The sequence below is a fragment of the Rattus norvegicus genome, chromosome 20 (assembly GCF_021556685.1).
Source record: "Rattus norvegicus strain SHRSP/BbbUtx chromosome 20, alternate assembly SHRSP_T2T, whole genome shotgun sequence".
NCBI lineage: Eukaryota > Metazoa > Chordata > Mammalia > Rodentia > Muridae > Rattus > Rattus norvegicus.
The window spans coordinates 45,823,669-45,842,839 of NC_141553.1; the positions used below are offsets into that span (position 1 = coordinate 45,823,669).

Genomic DNA, 19,171 nt, shown 5'->3' on the forward strand with positions numbered 1-19,171 from the left:
TGGTGCCCTAGGAGACCTGAAGGGGGCAGCAGATCCCTCGGAACGGGAGTTAATGACTGCCGTGAGCTGTCCTGTGGGTACTGACAACCAAGCCCAGGTCCTCTGGAGATGCAGCCAGTGCTCTTGACTCCTAACCCGCCTCTCCAGCCCCAATATCTTAACTTATTTACATAGCATATAAAAACGATGCTGTGTGGTTATGTGCCGTGACCTCTAAAGCTGCACTCTCGTGCCCTTTTTCAATCCCAGATGAGAACTTTGGATCTGCTGACATGCTGTGCTGTTATCATCACTGTCCCTTGTTTATGGCAATAGAAGACAAAGTAGGGCTGGAGAGATGGCTCAGTGGTTAAGAACACTGACTGCTCTTCCAGAGGTCCTGAGTTCAAATCCCAGCAACCACATGGTGGCTCACAAGCATCTGTAATGGGATCCAATGCCCTCTTCTGGTGTGTCTGAACACAGCCACATGGTATTCATACATGAAATAAATAAATCTTAAAACTAAAAGGCAAAGTAGCCTGCTATTTCATGAATAGAAACGCACAATTGCCACTTTGTTAATTTTGTATTCTTAGTGAAGGATAAAGGCATGGCATATCAGACTTTATTACCGACTACGGGACTTTTGTCTCTCTGTCTCACTTGTTTTTCCTACAGGGAGAGAAAAGTAAGGACGCACCTTCGTGGGATCCTATTGGTCTGAAGTTTCTGGAACGGAAAGCCTCAAGAGACTCCCACTGCCACCTCTCCAGCAGCCCCAGAGCGATAGAACATGCCTATCAATATGGCGGCACGGCCAACAGCCGCCAAGAGTTTGAACACATACAAGGAGATTTTGGTGAAAAGTAAAGACTGCACTTTCCTTCTAGAAGTTTCATGCCACTCTCCATCCTTGTTTGTCACAGGAAGCCTTGCTCCAATCTTTTCTTTCTGTGTCTTCTTAATCCTGTTGTTTGGTTAGCTGGCTGGCTGATTGGTTGGCTGGTTGGTTCATTGGTTGGCTGGCTGGCTGGTTAGGGTTTTTGTTGTCAAAGTACATACTGAACAATATATGATTCATGCTTTCCAAGAAATTTTGCTCCCACTTTCCCTCCAAATGGCAGGCGCATAGAACGCCGTTCTTGCATTTACCAAGGTTGATCAAGGAAAGTTGTAAATGCCCTATCAGCTGCCTTATTATCACCCTCCCTCCCCACCACACAAATTGCATCCAGATTTTGTGATTGAGAATGCAGCCAAACTTCTAGACACAGAAAACACAAGAGACACAGAAAACGCAAATGCCCTTGTACATTTGTGTCCCCCCAGCCGTCTCAAACCCCACTATGTCTTCACAGATCTCTACTGACTTGATGCTATTAAAGACACATTGTTATAGTGTTTATGTCTCCAGGCCCTTCAACCTTGGAAGCCTCTTACCTGGCAGGCAAAAATCCATGTTTTTGTATTCTTCAAGAAATAGACTTAATATACATATCTTACACATACTTGGAGCTGAAGTTCTAGACTGGTTTCTTTATACACTTATTTCCACCCCCTTCGGTGGCTGTTTTTGACATGTTATATTTGACTGTAGTATAGACTGGCTCTATACACTTCTACTGGGAGAGACCTTTAATCTGTAATATATGTGGTATAACAAACAATATTTCTATGAAATTTTCTCTAGGCATGTTGATTACTCACTGCTGTTTATCCACAGAGATAAGTTAATTTAACGTGTTGGGTTTCAGTGTTTACTAATTTTATCTGGTAGGATCGTCTAGAGCTGTAGTTCTCAACCTGTGGGTCACAACCCCTTTGGGGGGTAAAATGACCCCTTCATAGGGGTCTCCTAAGACCATTAGAAAATACAGATATTTATACTACAATTCATAAAAGTAGCAAAACTACAGATATGGTGTAGCAACAAAATAATTGTATGCTTGGGGGTTGCCACAATAATATAAGGAATTGTTTTCAAGGGTCTCAGCATTAGAAAGGTTGAGAACCAACATACACACATACACACACACACACACACACACACACACACACACATACACACATACACACACACATACACACACATATACACACACACATACACACACACATACACACACACACACACACAGATATTTCCCCACTCACCAGTAAGCTAGGTTCATAATTTTTTAAAATTACTACTTGCTTTCTTTCAAGGATAATCTATGGGAGAAATGAATAGTGAATATGAGTATTATATACTCATATATTATATATTATATTATAAATATATACATCATATATAATATATTATAAATATTATAGTATATATGATATATAATATATCATAATATATATAAAAAGGATTTGTTAGGATGACCTACATACAGGATGTGGTCAGGTTAGTACACCAATGGCTGTGTCCCAACAGAAAGACAAAGACCCCAGCTATTGCCCCACCCATGACCGAGATGTCTCAGCTAGTCTTTGATCTATGTTACTGCCCCAAAGAAGTGGATTCTAATAACTGCAAAAGCAATGCCTCCGCAGCAGGGTAGATGAACTTGCCAGCAAGAGTGAGGGCAAACAAACACAGAACAAAAGCTTCCTTCCTCCATGTCCTGTTATGTCAGCAGCCTGCAGGAGGTGTGGCCCAGATTTATGGTGGTTTCTCTAGCCATAAATCAAGATTTAGGGTGGGTCTTCCCACTTTAAGTAATCTTCCTAGGAAAAAAATCCCTCGTGGTGTGCCCAGGCACTTGGGTTTTAGTTAATTCCAGCCATAGTCAAGTTGACAACCAAAGCTAACCATCACACTAATTTTCAAAGCAAAATACCGTAGGATCCTTAACCAACACAAGACTTTGTTAAATGTATAACAAGCCTGCAGAATGAATAAGGACACACATAGAGTCCTGTGGGCCTGAGACTTCTGGGGCAAAGGATCGAGGGAAGAATTTTCATTTTTGAAGTAACCATGCCTACCCAATAATTCATTAACGCATCATCGGGGACAATTAGAAAGAGGCTGTTTGGGACTAGATAGAATGGCTGTTCTTTCTTAGACTGTATTACTTCGAAAGTTTACTTTGAATTATGACTCTATCTCACTTCACATATGGTTGACTCTTCATTTACCAGATCCCAGTTTGCCATTCGTCTGAAGACCCGTTCCTCACATGGGATGATTTTCTATGTCTCAGACCAAGAAGAGAATGATTTCATGACCCTGTTCTTGGCCCACGGTCGCTTGGTCTTTATGTTTAATGTCGGCCACAAGAAACTGAAGATTAGAAGCCAGGAGAAGTACAGTGATGGGTTGTGGCATGATGTAAGTTGAGTGCAGAGGACAGCGCTGTCAGCAGATAATACCCACTGCCCAGTGGCTTAGCACTGCACTGGTTCTATACCACTGGCCTGGTAGAAAAAGTTGTGTTAAAATTCTGAGGCTGTGCACTCAGAGTTCAATTTCAAATTTTTTTATTTATTTTATTTATTTTATTTATTTTATATTTATTTTCATTTTATTTATTTCTTTACTTAAAATTAATTATTTTATGTATTTGAGCACACAGTAGCTATCTTCAGACACACCAGAAGAGGGCATCGAATCCCATTACAGATGGTTGTGAGCCACCATGTGGGTACTGGGAATTGAACTCAGGACCTCTGGAAGAGCAGTCAGTGCTCTTAACCACTGAGCCATCTCTCCAGCCCATCAATTTCAGGAATTTATTAATTGCTTATTTTAAAAATCTCAAACCGTATTTTTAGATGATCACATGCTAATTGCAATCATTGGGTTTGGAAATGGCTACACAAAGCACCCAGACACTCATCTTCAGTCAATTAGAGATAGTTTATTGAACACCACATCCCAAGACTGACTGACCAATCAGGGACATAATTTAGGCTCAAGAGTTGAACCATGACACCAAGTTAAGGTCCTACAAGTCTTTTTAAGCCTGAGATCTACAAACATCTACGGCAAGTTATTCCAGAATTTAGGGATAGGGGATTTCCTTAGGAACATGTCTTTGTCGTACACTTATCCTGATCCCACTGGTTGGGGTATTCAGCTGGGCAGGGGACTTGTCTTACCTAACATTCATGCCAACCAGGATGTCAGCTACCCATGTACATGTCTTTTTCTACCAAGTAGGATGTCAGTTCCCAGAGAGATAAACTTTACTCAACCCTTCCTCAAAATGGGAGTCTTACTACTTTAAATAGTTTCTTCTATTGGTGCAGGTGTCTCTGTTACGTTGGAGTCCATCCCAAGGGCAGCTTATGAAAGTAAATACCATAAAAGCTTATACACAGGTGCAAGAAGTGGTGCTGGGTGGTTGGTTCCGGTCCAAGCTTTTGTAGGTAACTGTACAAAGCAGTTCTACTGACTTCTATCGCAATTGGTTCCAAGGGCACAGAACATAGCAGAATATGGAATCACCTTGGGCATGAGAAAGCTTCCTAGTAACAGCAGAAACAGCGTAGGAGAAAGTTTCCTTATAATGGCAGGCCCTAGCATTTTACCTAGGCCTTAGCATTCCATCTAGGCCTTAATATTTTACCTGGACCTTAACAGTTAATCATTTCAATCAAAGGCCCAGTGATCAGCATGAGCAAAAATTTGGATTCTCATGGATTTCTAATGAATTACTTTTCCCCACTCACCAGTAAGCTAGGTTCATAATTTTTGACATCTACTACCGACTTCCTTTCAAAAGGTAATCTCTGGGAACTATGAAGCGAGTAAATCACTTGGGAAGACAGGGAATGCTTAAATACTGGAGGTAACCTGTGGGGGCAGGACAAAGAACACACTGTACAAGATGTGTTACAGTTAACTGTAGAACGTGGCTGGTCAACTAGGACGAGCTTGCTAAAGAACCACGCCAAAAATGTAACCTGTGCTCAGAAATGAAACAGATGACTGTAAGTCATTCTATCTGGAGATAAGACAATAGAGGAATACTAATACATGAAATGGAGGAAAAAATAAATGCAAATATATAAAATATATATAAATATATATAATATATATATAAATAAAAATATATAAAAAGCAAGGGGGCCTAGAAACAGACATCTGCTCTAGAACAAAGACTCAAGGAATAAAGTTTCTGACATCCCAAGAGAACCAAAAGCTTACTGAGAGGAAGAGAGTCCAAGATGGGCTCACATTTTTTGGAAACTTTCTGTACCTCCCCAGAGCATTGCAATACCGGGGTTGGCAGAGTGGACAACACAGCCTTCCCCTAGTTTGGGGTCATACCTACAACAAACTACTTTCCTCCTTTCTGTCCAGGTGATATTTATTCGGGAAAAGAGCAGTGGCCGATTGGTCATTGATGGTCTGCGAGTCCTCGAAGAAAGGCTCCCCCCTAGTGACGCTGCCTGGAAAATCAAGGGTCCCATTTATCTGGGAGGAGTGGCTCCCGGAAGGGCTGTGAAAAATGTCCAGGTAAGCCGGCTGTGGCAAGGCTGAGCCACTGACCCCTTGAACCGGAAAAACACTGATTCCCGGTTCTCATTTTACAGAGTAGGAACTTAGTCAAAGTGGAGCAGTTTGACTTCAAAATATATATCCTGGGGTTGGGGATTTAGCTCAGTGGTAGAGCGCTTGCCTAGCAAGCGCAAGGCCCTGGGTTCAGTCCCCAGCTCTGGAAAAAAAAGAAAAGAAAAAAAAATAATATATATATCCTAGACTGTCCTGTAGGATTCCTGCCTGCCCTGGGCATTTTGACTTTTAAAATAGAAATGAGATTTTAAAAAAAAGTTTAATAGGTATAAAATGCCCTGGAATTTACATCTCCAGAGGGGGTTTATTAGTTCTGCAAGTACCTATAATTTTAATAAAAAGCTACAGTAAGACCAGAGAACAACCCATTCTACCATATTACTGACTGGGAAAAATAAAAACCTTCATCTCCTTTCAATTCGGTTCCACTTTTTCTCTTTCTCACAATTTCTAAATACTCACAGAGTGCACATGTAAGTGGGAGAATTCAGAATCTAAGAAACATTTTTGTAAATCAAATTACAGCTAATACCTCTTTTTAAAAGGGTTTCTCGGTGAATGGAAAGGATCAAAGGTCTTAATTTATCTGAAACACAAACGTAGATTTGATTTTATCCCAGGGTCAGTACATTGCTAAGATCCATTGGCGGTTTTCACTATAATTAGACTTGAAGTAAGCAGCCAGTTCTGTGGCTGTCATTTTTACTGTTCCCAAATGCGGTCTAAAACCCATTGTGCGCAGTGACACAAATGTCATATCCCGTAGTGTGATAAATTCATAACTGCATTACGAGCTAATGAAGCCAGCTCGGCAAGCTTCTCCCTGGTGGCATAGAACTTCCATCCACATCCGTGATCTGGGACCCAGCTACCCTCCTGAAGGAAAATGAATGGTAGTACGCTCGTCAACTAGAAAACCACAGTTGCAACTCGTTTTGTCGCTACCTGTGGAAACATTTCCAATGCTCAATAACTACACGCTGATGTTGTGAAATACAAAATCCCAGCTTTGAGGAATTAGTTAAAAGTAAGTGCCAGGAAGAAGCCACGTCCCTCATTCAGAACGCTAAAATGAACAAGGGGTAACTCACTCGTTTGCTTTCCCGTGGTGCATCTGGGCGCTGGGCAAGGGTATTTTAAGCAATTTCTTCTTCTTCTTCTTCTTCTTTCAGATTAACTCAGTCTACAGTTTCAGTGGCTGCCTTGGCAATCTCCAGCTCAATGGAGCCTCCATCGCCTCTGCCTCCCAAACGTTTAGCGTGACCCCTTGCTTTGAAGGGCCAATGGAGACGGGGACTTATTTCTCCACAGAAGGAGGCTATGTGGTTCTAGGTAATGTGACCATAGTGGTGTGATTACCGTTAGCCCCACCTAAGCGCCAGTTAAAGCTTGTTCCCCAGTGCAGCACGTGAAGGGGCTGTGAGAGGTAATCCAGTCATTAAAAAAGAGGACCTCGTGCGAGTGAGTTTTCATTCCCTGAAGACTGCATTGTTCAACACCAGAATGCTTTGCTATAAACTCCTAGCCCCTCTCCTCCTTTTCCCTCTCCCTCTCCTCCTCCCCCTCCCTTCTTTTCCCTCTCCCTCCCCCTCTCCCTCTCCCCCTTCCCTCTTCCTCTTCCTCTCCCACATCCCCCTCCCTACACATACATGCACAGAGCCTTCCACCTCTGCAGTACGTATGCTACCATCATACTTTCCCTCCGGGGCTGTGAGCCAAATTATCCTCCTTTGTAAATCAACCAGCGTTAGGAATTCTGTTACAGCAACAAAACAGACTTACACGATGATGTGTGTTAAAGGCATGAATCCAGAAATGCTATTGTCCTGGAGATAGTTAACAGGGAATTTTAAGCTCACTGTTAAAATTTAATAATTCCAAGCTCATCCCTGTCAGATGACCTCTTTTCTCAAGGACCCCTGTTAGCTGCTTTATGGCTTCAAACCAGATATGCAGCACCAACCCTGGTTTGCTGTCCTTGGCTGAACTTCTGGGGGCAGACCATCTTGATACAGAACTTCCTGCTCTGTCCTGTGTCCTAGTCTATGCCAGTTCTTGGCCACCTTATTCCTCTACATTTTCTTGATTGTTAGTATGAACTATTGTCCCCACTGAAGGAAATTACACACACACACACACACACACACACACACACACACACACACACTGAAGCCCTGTACACTGCCCTTGGGAGACCTTATTCTGAAGATGTCCTCCCAACCATTACTGCCCCACTCAAAGCTCACGCATTCAGCAGCGTGTGTTACGTGTCACATGCATAGCGGTCTGTGTGCTGGATGATAGACCGAAATTGCTGCAAAAGCAAAAGAAATCCTAGGAGCCTACACACACCCACCATCTAACCCAACCCACAGCAACAGACATCTTCAATATAAAGCATTGACCCTTCTTAATGATCCAAACCTTTAATAGGTTCAACGAAACAACCCTTGGGAATCTTGCACAACCTCTGGTAAGGAAATCACAGTGTGACCAAATACACTTTCTTAAACAATCACTCCAGTAGAATGTGACTAGAGACACGTTGTCCACCTCAGGATTTTGCTTTCCTTCCCTGCCTGCTTCCAATGACTGCTCCTGAAACATACACTCCAGTTTCTTAGTCCTTAAAGACTCCTAGGGTTGGGGCAGTTGGAAATGTATAGCCAACTGTATAATTTATGTTCTATTCCTTGAGTATTGTCTAGTGCCAGGAAGGCCTGGCATGGTGGTGGACACTTTTAATCCTAGCACTCTCAGAATCTCTGTGAGTTTGAGGCCAGCAGAGCAGGTTCTGGGTCAGCCAGAACTACACACACCGACCAAGTCTAAAAACAAGAAGAAAAAAAAAGAAGCATTGGGGAATTTTTAAGTTATTTATGAGGAAATATGTCAAATAGACACTGTTAAAGTGCCTACATTTGCAATGAGACTTAAATTACACACACACATATATACTACATATATACATAACATATATACACACACAAATTACATATATATGAGGAACGGTAGTGTGCACATGAATACAAGTTCCAGAAGAATATATCTGATCCCCTGAAGTTGGAGTTACAGATGGTCCTGAGCCACCCAATCTTAGTGCTAATAACAGAACTCAGATCCATCGGAAGCACAGTGTATGCTCTTAACTGTTGTCATCTGTCTGGCCCCACAGATGTTCTTTTTATTTCGCTTTTTTTAATGAATTTTATGTGTATGCATATTTGCCAGTGTGTATGTCTTTATACCACGTGCATGCCTGGTACCAACAGAATCCAGAAGAAGGTGCTGGATCCCTTAGAATTAGATGGTCATGAACTGCTTTGTGGATGCTGGGAATTGAACCCGGGTTCTCTGAAAGAGCAGCCAGTGCTCTTAACCATGAGTCACCTCTCCACCACCGCCACCACCTCCTCCACCCCGTCTTATTCTTAACAAGCAATGTTTTAGCTCACCAGAGTAACAAGTTCCTAAATCGCAGCACCAGCTAAATTTTAAGTTAAAAATTATCTTACAATACAGTTAATCAGCTCTCTTCTAAATGACTACAAAATGAAGTCCATCTTCCAAATTGGCACACTGGGGCCCTTCCGGGCCTGGCTCCCCATTTTCTATGTATAACCAGCCAGGCACGGCATGGGACTGTCTGGAGCCGCTTTCTGGGGGGGCTCTCCAAGTTTTCCAACCACTATACATAGCTTCAGATTACAGTCTCTGCCCAAACTTTCATCCCCTCCTTTTTTAAAATTATGTTTCGGATTCCATTTTTGCCCAAACTGCCCCATCCTCCTCACGTTTTATTATAGTGTGTATGTTACATGTACTATGTGTGTGCGTGATGGGGGCGGGCACACAGCACAGCACGTGTGTGCGATCACAGGACAATTCTGTGGAGCTGGTTCCTTCCTTCCACTTTTACACAGGTTGGAAGGATGGAACCCAGGGCAGCCAGCTTTTGCAGCGAGTGCTCTACCTACTGAGCCATCCTGCCATCCCCTTCTCTCCCTTAAAGGAGTAAACGGCATGCAGGCCAGACCGCAGCTGCCTCTGAATTGTCGTAGCATACGGAGTACTTTTAGTACACTGTCCTCGAAAAGTCACTCGAGGGTTAGAGATTTTGCTTTGCTCTCCTGGTAATCTCTGCCTCCCTCTGCAGATGAGTCTTTCAACATTGGGCTAAAGTTTGAAATCGCATTTGAAGTCCGTCCCCGGAGCAGTTCCGGGACCCTTGTCCATGGCCACAGTGTCAACGGGGAATACCTGAACGTACACATGAAAAGCGGACAGGTAGTATCCTGCGCGTTCCGTCTAGCTCCTCTCACCCTGACCGCTATGGAAAGCAGCAGATGCGTTTCACAGCATTAGGTCTTCAGACTTTCCGATGGAGAAAAAGAGGGGAACTGAACATGAGTGCTAAGTGTGTACAATGCATGCGTTCACATTCATGGACTGGGAGTTCATTAGAACAGAGTCGTGAAACCATGGCAAGACTACCAGAGGGTCACCAACAACAGCGTGGCATTTTAAGAAAAAAAGTTAGAAGAAAGCTTTTTCAGCAAATAAAAGGGAAAATGTATCTACTTTGTGAAACAGCCCGGAATGTGAAAGCATCTTTCTAAATGTTTCTATGCTTATCACAGATGTGCGTGTGTGTGTGTGTGTGTGTGTGTGTGTGTGTGTGTGTGTGTGTGCGTTTTATCCTCAATTACCAGAAGACTGCATTAGGTTATAGTAAACACCGCATTCACCTTAAGATATTACCAAAAATCATTCAAGAAGGTATGGGAATAAGTTTAAAGGAATATTTTCATTATGTCTCAAACTTAATATAACTAAGTTTTATTGAGGTTCTAGTATATACAGTTAGGCCATAAAAAAATAAAACTTAGCTGTCATAAGCCCATGGAATGAATATATATGTGTGTATTTTTCTATATGTATAATATAATTATACATATTACATATATATAACTCTTATATACATTATATATTACTATTATATTATATATAATATTAGTATATAATATATGCTATTATATATTAATTACCAGGTATTGAATACTATTCTAAAAGATTAATGCAAGCAAATTAATTTGGTCCTCCTCTCAAAGATGGATATGGTATTATCACATTTATTTGACAGTGAGAAAAATGGGACAGAAACGGTTTGGCTTGAAAGTTCATTCTCTTCACCAGTATCTTTTATATTTTTCATTTTTGATTGAAAAATTATCCATTCAATATAGTTTGATCATGGTTTTTCTTCTTCAACTTCTCCCTGGTCCTCCCAACCTTCCTACTCCCTCAATTTTATGTTCTTCTCTCTCTTAAAAAAGAAAAGACAAAAACAGAAATCGAAACAAACAAGCAAAAGATCAGTAAGAAAAAAAATAAAATGGGAAAAATTTACAAGAGTAAGCTGAATTTGTCGTGCACTGGCCAACTATGCCAGGCGCAGGGCCTGCCCCAGAGTGTCTTCAGGGTCTCAATCTGCTTTCTGTAAACAGAACACAGTGTGTAAACTAAGCAAATTCATTGTATACAGTTCTTACCATTCCTCGATTTGTCTCTAGTAGGATCATTTTGTCCCCTCTCGAAACATGCAGTTAAACTATTTTAATGTAAACTGTTTCTATCACCTATGAAATAGTGACCTCTTGTGTTCACATTGCGAGTGTACTCATGTATGAGTATTTATGCACAGTATTTCCTATCTATGGTAAGCTAGTTATGAAACTCAGTTTTCTCCTGACGGTAAGAAATTCGACTAACTGTATAACATGCCTCGTCTTGGCAGGTCATAGTGAAAGTCAACAATGGCGTCAGAGACTTTTCTACCTCAGTCACCCCCAAGCAGAATCTCTGCGATGGCAGATGGCACAGAATTACAGGTGAAGAACTTGGAATGTCCCAGGTCTCACGTACAGGCGTAGCACATGGAGGGTGGCGTCCTGGAAGACCTTAGATTTTACATGATACTGATGGATGACAAGAGAGAGTAATATAATACTATCACCAGACTAAAATGTGTACATACTCTTAGCTGTTGAGCCATCTCTGTAGTCCCGCGCTATTCTCTTTCTTTCTTTTTTTTTTAATTAATTTTACATGTTTGCTTGCACATATGTCTGTGTACCACATGCATGCCTGGTGCCAACAGAATCCAGAAGAGGGTGCTGGATCCCTTAGCATTAGATGGTATAAGCTGCTGTCATGAAACTTTTAGAGAAACAAATGTAGAGTGTAGTCTAATAGTCCCCTTTTCTAAGGAAAATGTCATTATGATTGCTTAGTTAATTATGCTGACATTGTTGCCATTTTCTATGATAATGTGGTGATTTTTAGTCTGGAATGAATGGTGTTGTGATAAATTATTTCATGTAAAAATTACCCCAGTGTCGCATGTAACCCGTCTTTGTCCTGCTTTTCAGTTATTAGAGACTCCAACGTGGTTCAGTTGGATGTAGATTCAGAGGTGAACCATGTAGTTGGACCCCTGAACCCAAAGCCGGTTGATCACAGGGAGCCTGTGTTTGTCGGAGGGGTTCCAGGTAAGTGCTTCTGAGGATGTGCCAGCTTCCAAATCCAGGGAAACCCAGTGAGCTCTCACAATTGCTGTTACATTACGAAGTAAGCCATGTATTGTCGTAACTCACCTAGTAATTCAAAGGGTTGGATGTGCCGTTATAGGAAAGAGCCCTTAATAGGAAAGAGCAGCAAAGCACTGAATTTGATCCCAGCACTAAAAAAAAAAAAAGAAAAGAAAAGAAAAGAAAGGAAAGAAGTAATGTACCAAAACTTTAACTCTTAATTCAAGATTAATAACACATAAAATTATTATATTCCACAGGAGACATTATCCCATTCTCTCTCTCTCTCTCTCTCTCTCTCTCTCTCTCTCTCTCTCTCTCTGTCTCTCTCGTGTGTGTGTGTGTGTGTGTGTGTGTGTGTGTGTGGTGTGTGTGTCTGTGTGTGGTGTGTGTGTGTGGTGTGTGTGTGTGTGGTATGTGTGTCTGTGTGTGTGGTGTGTGTGTGTATGTGTGTGTCTGTGTGTGTGGTATGTGTGTGTGTGGTGTGTGTGTGTGTATGTGTGTGTGTTATCTCTCTCTTCTGGCTGCATAAGGATCAGGATGTAAAGCTCTCGGCTACTTCTTGCCTCCATGCCACCAGCCTTTCCACCATTATAAGAATGAACTAAACCCCTGAAACTATAAGCAAGCCTCAGTTCAGCGCTTTCTTTTGTAAGAGTTGCTTTGGTCATGGTGTCTCTTCACAGCAATAGAACAGTTAGATACCAGCATTGCCAGCAATGCTAACCCGAGAGCCAAAAGGCATAGATAAGATCCTCAAAAAGCAAACCCCCTCTTGAATTTCACACAGGCACTCACACCAGTATCCCCCAGTCCTCTGCCTCTGTTCTGGCTTTGATTCTGAAAGGGACTCTAGGAAAGGCCGCCATTGCACCTTATTTTATGACCTGTGGAAACTGTCTCATGTCAGTTCTATTTCTTCACATTGCTTCCTTCCTAAAAAAAAAAAAAAAAAAAAAAAAATCATAGTATAGCTTCAGCTGTTTCACGTTTCCAGTGCACACAGGATTAAATTAAGCAAAGTGCTCACCTGCCCCTTTTTACCCGTGCCTCTGGTCTCCCCGTAGCGCCCGAGACTGAAGTTCTGTAATATTCAGGGATGCCACCTTTGCTCCAGACCTTGCCACAAGTACTTGGGGATGCAATTTCTAGTAAATATTGCTCTTCCTTTTTTCTGCTACTACTGCTCCATGGAACCGCTTCTCCTGTTCCTCCAACCGAATTCCTTATTGATCCTTTGGGCTTGCCTTCTCCTTCCAACCTTTCTCCCTAGGATACATGCAATAATACCACTGTTATAAAACTATTCTGGTTACTTTTCTATTACCAGGATAAAGCACGATGACCAAGGCCATTTATAGTACATGGAGTTTATTTAGGCTTACAGTTCTAGGGGGTGACAGTCTCTTGTGGCAGAGTTGAAGGCATGGCTGCAGGATCAGGAGGATGATAACATCTTTTTTTTTTTCCGGTGGTGGTGGTTGGGGGGCAGAGGGGCTTCTCTGTGTAGCCCTGGCTGTCCTGGAACTTACTTTGTAGACCAGGCTGGCCTTGAACTCAGTGCCAGGATTAAAGGTGAGCTGATCACATTTTAAACGACAAGCACAGAGCAGAGAGAGCAAACTCAAAACAGAGCATGTCCTTAAACTCTCAAAGCCTGCTTCTGGTGACACAACTCCTCCAACAAAGCCACACTTCCTAAACTCCCAACCAGCACCGTCACCTGGGGACCACATGTTCAAACACCTGAGATCATGGGAACATTCATTCAAACCATGGGAATTTACCACGGGACACTGTTGAAGCTAAATGGTACATTACCTTCTGACAGGAAACAACAGTTCAGTGCCCACCCAGCACACACTGCTAAGCCTCTGTCCAAGCTCTTAGTGGACAGTATGTTTCTCCAGAGTGAAGGTTACAGCATTTGTTCCTATCCCTAAACCTGAGGCGCTTGCCGTGAGATTCAGAAGAACTTCTTATCAGACCCATTTGCTTTCTGAGTCTGATGCTAGCACCACACACTGCTGTCAGACATAAGCTCTACAGACTGAGAGAACAAGATACACCTAAAACTGAGGCCAGGGTGCCCAACACACATAATGAACAGCAAGAGTTTGCTAGTGAGCCACCCCATGGGGACTAGCAAGCTCTGGTCAGATCCAACGGCTCACTGTACTCATGGTCAGATCCAGTGGCCCACCGTACCCATGGTCGGATCAGTGACCCACCTTGCCGTAACTGCAGCTTTTCATTCCACCCAGGAACCACGACAGCAAGCCCACAGCAAACGCAATTATAATTTAAGCTGGCTGTGGTTAATTCTGTCATCCCAAGCTGCCTGGGATTAATTCCACTAAAATCATATCGGAAACCAGGACATTAAGAAAGATAACTAAAGAAATCAAGCCTAGGGAGAAGTCCTATCTATGTGCCCTGACTTCTCTTGAAGCACCAGTCCCTCTTACACAACGCCCAACTTTGATAATCCATTCTCTCATGTCCCCATTTGTGTCCTATGACTATAATTATATTTGATCATAATAAATATTATAATCAAAACAACTTAGGGAGAAATGGAGGAGTGTCAAGGTAGGAACTCAGGCGGAGGCCGTAGGGGAAGGCTGCTTACTGCCTGGCTCCTCAGCTATGTGTTTTATACAACCCTAGAACAACTGCCCAGGGCTAGTTCTGCCCATCATGGGGTGGGCCCTTGCACATCAATCATTAATCAAGAAAATACCCTAAGGGCCAGACCCATGAAGGCAATTCTACAACTGATATTTCTTCTTCCCAGACGACTCTAGCTTGTGTCAAGTTGACAAAAAAAAGCTAGCTATCACACCTCACTACAAAGTTAATAGTCAAATGGGGGTGGTACACGCCTTTAACCCCAGCACTCAGGAGCCCGAGGCAGGTGGGTCTCTAGAAGTTTGAGGCCAGCCTGGTCTACAGAGAGTTCCAGGATAGCCAGGGCTACACAGAGAAACTCTGTCTCAAAAGACCCAAAAAGGGTAATAAATAAAATTCAATTAACTATTAGACACACACACACACACACACACACACACACACACACACAATCAACTTTCCTGTACGATAATTTAAAAGTTAAAGAATCTTTGAGGTTAGTGAAGCCCATTCCCAAGTCTAACCAACCACTATTGGAAACCCCGCAATATTTTCAGGCCTTCGTTTGATCTCGGAAACATTCTTTCTTAGAATTCTATGTTAAGGGGTGGAAAATGGCTCAACAGTAAAGTGCTTGATGCGTGAAGGCTGGAGTTCAGATCCCAATACCCACATAAAACCTGGGTATTGTCCACGGCGTGCATGTAACCCCGACACCGAGGGCAGCAGAGACAGGAGGGTCACTGGGAGTCAATATCATAGCTGGAAACAAAATGGTGTGCTCAGGGTTTGAGGAGAGCGCTTGCGTCCATAAAGTTAGGCAGAGAGAGTTAATGAAGGACATAACACATGCCTCTGACATCAGCACACATAGGTGCATGCCCTACACACATATATGGACATATATGGACACCCCCCACACACACACACACACACAAATGTGTTCATTTTGTTAACCAATTACTCAGGACCCTAGGGTACTTTTCTGCCACTACATAGAATTAATTTCATGGCCCATCATGCAGACCATAATTGCTATATTAATTATTCCCTCCAGATGATTTTCCGCATGAACCGAGGGTGGACAGCTCAGGCAGGACGGAATCTCAGGCAGGGCGGAAGCTGTGTCTCACTGTACACAGGATGGCGGAGGGTCTAGAAAAGCCCTCTTCTCCAGGTTTAGCTCGGGTTTTGTTCTGAGGATGAAGCTCGCTGAGCATTCTGTTCTAACGTGAAGCCGTCGTGAATTAGATACAAATAAAAGGAGCCCCTTTCCAATCGAAAACGTTCTGGAGACAGGGTTTCTCCGTGTAGCCTTGACTGTTCTGGAACCCACTCTGTAGACCAGGCTGGTCTCGAACTCCCACACCCACCTGCCTCTGCCTCCTGACTGCTGGGATTAAAGGTGTGCACAGCCATCACTGGGCTCAAGCTAACTAAAGCTTTCTTATGCGTGCCGTTCTAAAGGGGAGAGCACACGGGTTCTGTGCACACCTATTCTGCCTGCAGGAAGATGAGCCACGACAGGCGCCTGGCGCTGCCGGTTTGCTCTCCTGCTGTATCTGCCTCCCTCGGTTACGGGTTGCCAACTGTGTTTCCCCTTTCGTCTGCCACTGCTCGCACTGCTGTGCGTGTGACTAAATGGGTTTTAATTTCATAATATTTGTAAGCTCTCCAAGTTGCTTTAAATTAGATTGCCTCTATCGCCCCAACACACCTAATTGTATCTGTATAGCTAATAAACACCAGGCTTCTCGAGGTGCCTAATTGCAATAAGTGGGGAAGGTTCCCTGACACGCTGGAAGGCACCTGTGTCCATATAAAAAAATCTATCCGACGTACACGATGGAAGGCACCTGTGTCCATATAAAAAAAAAAAATCTGTCCAACGAGCACTTCCCTATTTATCGGTCTTAAGCCACGAGATCAGAAAAATTAAATTTTACCTCGTTTGAATTCATTATTTCCTCGTTATATTCTCATTATAAGCTTGGCAGAAATGCAGAAGCTTAAGGGCGACGGGTAATGAAGATAGGGATTAAACAGAAACAATAATTCTGTGAAAAAAAATGACAGGGAAGCACACATTCCTTTCCCTTCTCAGCAAAACAAGGTCAACAAATAAGACCTCGGGGAAATTAACTCGGAATGGCACAGGTAGATCATGGAAACTCCCTGGCTAAGGCTTCACAGGGAAATGGGGAATTTCAGCCTTGGAAGACAGCCACGGTATGCACAGGACTGTGGTCACAGAAACATGGCAAACATTAAAACCCCCATGTGCTCTCATTCTTGAAAAAAAACGAGTGCAGGCCCCGGGAGTCCGCCAGAGAGAGCACTGTGAGCCGTTGCTGACGGGAAATCATTTTGAAAGTCTGAGCAATCTTCCAGTTTATACCGGGAGCTGATATCAGAGCTTGAAATTCCCCCCATTGACTTTTTATTTTCCCTATTTCTCTTTTCAGAGTCCTTGCTGACGCCCCGTTTGACTCCCAGCAAACCCTTCACAGGCTGCATCCGTCACTTTGTGATCGATGGGCGTCCGGTGAGCTTCAGTAAAGCAGCCCTGGTCAGTGGTGCTGTGAGCATTAACTCCTGCCCCACAGCCTGACGCAGCAGCAAGGCCGCTGAGGAGAGTTCTTTCCAGCACTGAAATGAACACGAAAGTGGGGGGCGGGTTTGGGGGCCTGGAACTCCCCCTCCCTACAGAAGCTCTCACCTGGTTGAAGGGGATTTCAATAAATCTGAGACTGGCTGCTTCCTATTTCTTGTTTGAATTCAAATTCATCCTGGGGATCCAACATGTCTGCCGCAGACAGCAGTTCAAAACGTGGAGGAGTTCCTCAGACTGAGAGCCTGTGTGTTTCTGCCGGCAAAGCGACTGGCTGCTCCTGTCTATTAAAGTAGAGGGGGTCCTTAGCCAGCCCTGGCGCGCAAGCCAGATGTGACTACGTTCTCAGAGGCAGCCATCTTTCCGGGGAGATCCCTCAACGTATACCCAACTTTCTTTCGTCCTCAACTACCATCTCCTACCTTTCGTTTACTGACTTGTTGACCACCTAAATTAGATTACCCGCTTTCACCCTTACAGTCGGAGTACCTGCTTAGTAACAGCTCTAATGGGTTATTTTTGTGTGACTGGGGAGATAACTCAGAGGCTGGGGCTTGAGTACAAGCCAGATGAACTGAATTAGATCCTCAGCCCCGTAAGGTGTCAGAAGAATTAACCCATGACCTCCCAACAAATGCCATGTGTGCCTCATGTGTACTTACTTGGTACAGTACGAGCACATGTGTGCACACAGAAGTACATACGCAAAACATTTTTAAAAAGGAAATTGTAGTATAATTGAATAGTTTATGGGTTAACAGAAAATGGGAATTCCCCTGACTTGTGTGTATCATTTAGAACACACAGTGACCTCCTGAAAGCCTTTGCCTCCCCATTTACATGAACTTGAACCAGTTCTTGGATAAGACTTCTCTCTCCCAGGCTCAAAATGAAAAGGCTTCTTCTGTTTCTCCCCCTCCCCTTCCCTCTCCCCCTCTCCTTCTTCTTCCTCCTCTTCTTCCTCCCCCTCCCCTTCTGGTCCTCCTCCTCCTCCTCCCCGGTATGAAAAGAGGAGTGTGAACAATGGACTATTTTTTCTTAAACATTTGGATTATGAAACAAGAAAAGCAGGCACTTAGTCAGAGTTGAAGCCAAAGAGACTTCAACTGAAATGTGATTTTAGCAGTTTGGGACACACATTCGTATGAATGCAGATCGTAACACTGCCCTGTGGTTCTAGGACAGCACATTCCCCTACCTTTTGTCAAGCATTGTTTACCTCAGTCTCCAGCTGGAATTGGGCGCATTGGTGAGGGGATTTCAACAGTTCCTGCCTTTCCCTGAAAATGTATAAGCCATGACAGTTGCTGGGTGTGAGGCTCATGAAGCCCCATCTCCCCTAAAAATAGGCAATTGAAGGTTTATAAGAATTTCTTCTTCAGTGTATCCACTTACAAGTTGCTCATGTCTCTATAGTTAATCCCCATACTCCTGTAACTCCAATTAAACTCATTGGATCTCCACAGTACACTCGGGTGGAATCATTTCAGTCATCGATGCCCTGTTAATAAACACCTGTTCACATTCCTCAGAAAAAGCTCATATAACTTCAAAGATGTAAGCTAGGAGCGGGAAAGATGCCTTGAGAGTGGGAGCAAATGCTGTTCTTGCAGACGTCCCTGATTCAGCTGCTACACCCACTTAATAGCTCACAGTCACCTGTAACTCCAGTGCCAGGGCCTGTGCCACCCTCTTCTGACCTCCTAGGGCACTGCAGGTACACACACGCAGATGACACACGCAGATGAAACTCTCACACACACGTTTTTCTAAAATATAAAACACATGGATTTCTGGATTGGTCACAAATCTGTTGTAAGAGCTCAGAGCTGTGTCTGACATGTATAG

At 43.3% G+C, this 19,171-nt stretch overlaps 1 protein-coding gene across 1 annotated transcript in view; it reads left to right on the forward strand.

Moving 5' to 3' along the window:
* Lama4 (laminin subunit alpha 4) overlaps positions 1-17,476 on the forward strand; it is a 141,963-nt gene extending 124,487 nt beyond the window's left edge. The window contains 8 exon segments of the mRNA NM_001309447.1: positions 661-848; positions 3,112-3,301; positions 5,279-5,434; positions 6,664-6,823; positions 9,648-9,778; positions 11,289-11,382; positions 11,923-12,042; positions 17,178-17,476. Coding sequence (NP_001296376.1) covers positions 661-848; positions 3,112-3,301; positions 5,279-5,434; positions 6,664-6,823; positions 9,648-9,778; positions 11,289-11,382; positions 11,923-12,042; positions 17,178-17,323 — 1,185 coding nt within the window. The 3' untranslated portion in view covers positions 17,324-17,476.
* Positions 17,477-19,171: the final 1,695 nt, after the last annotated feature.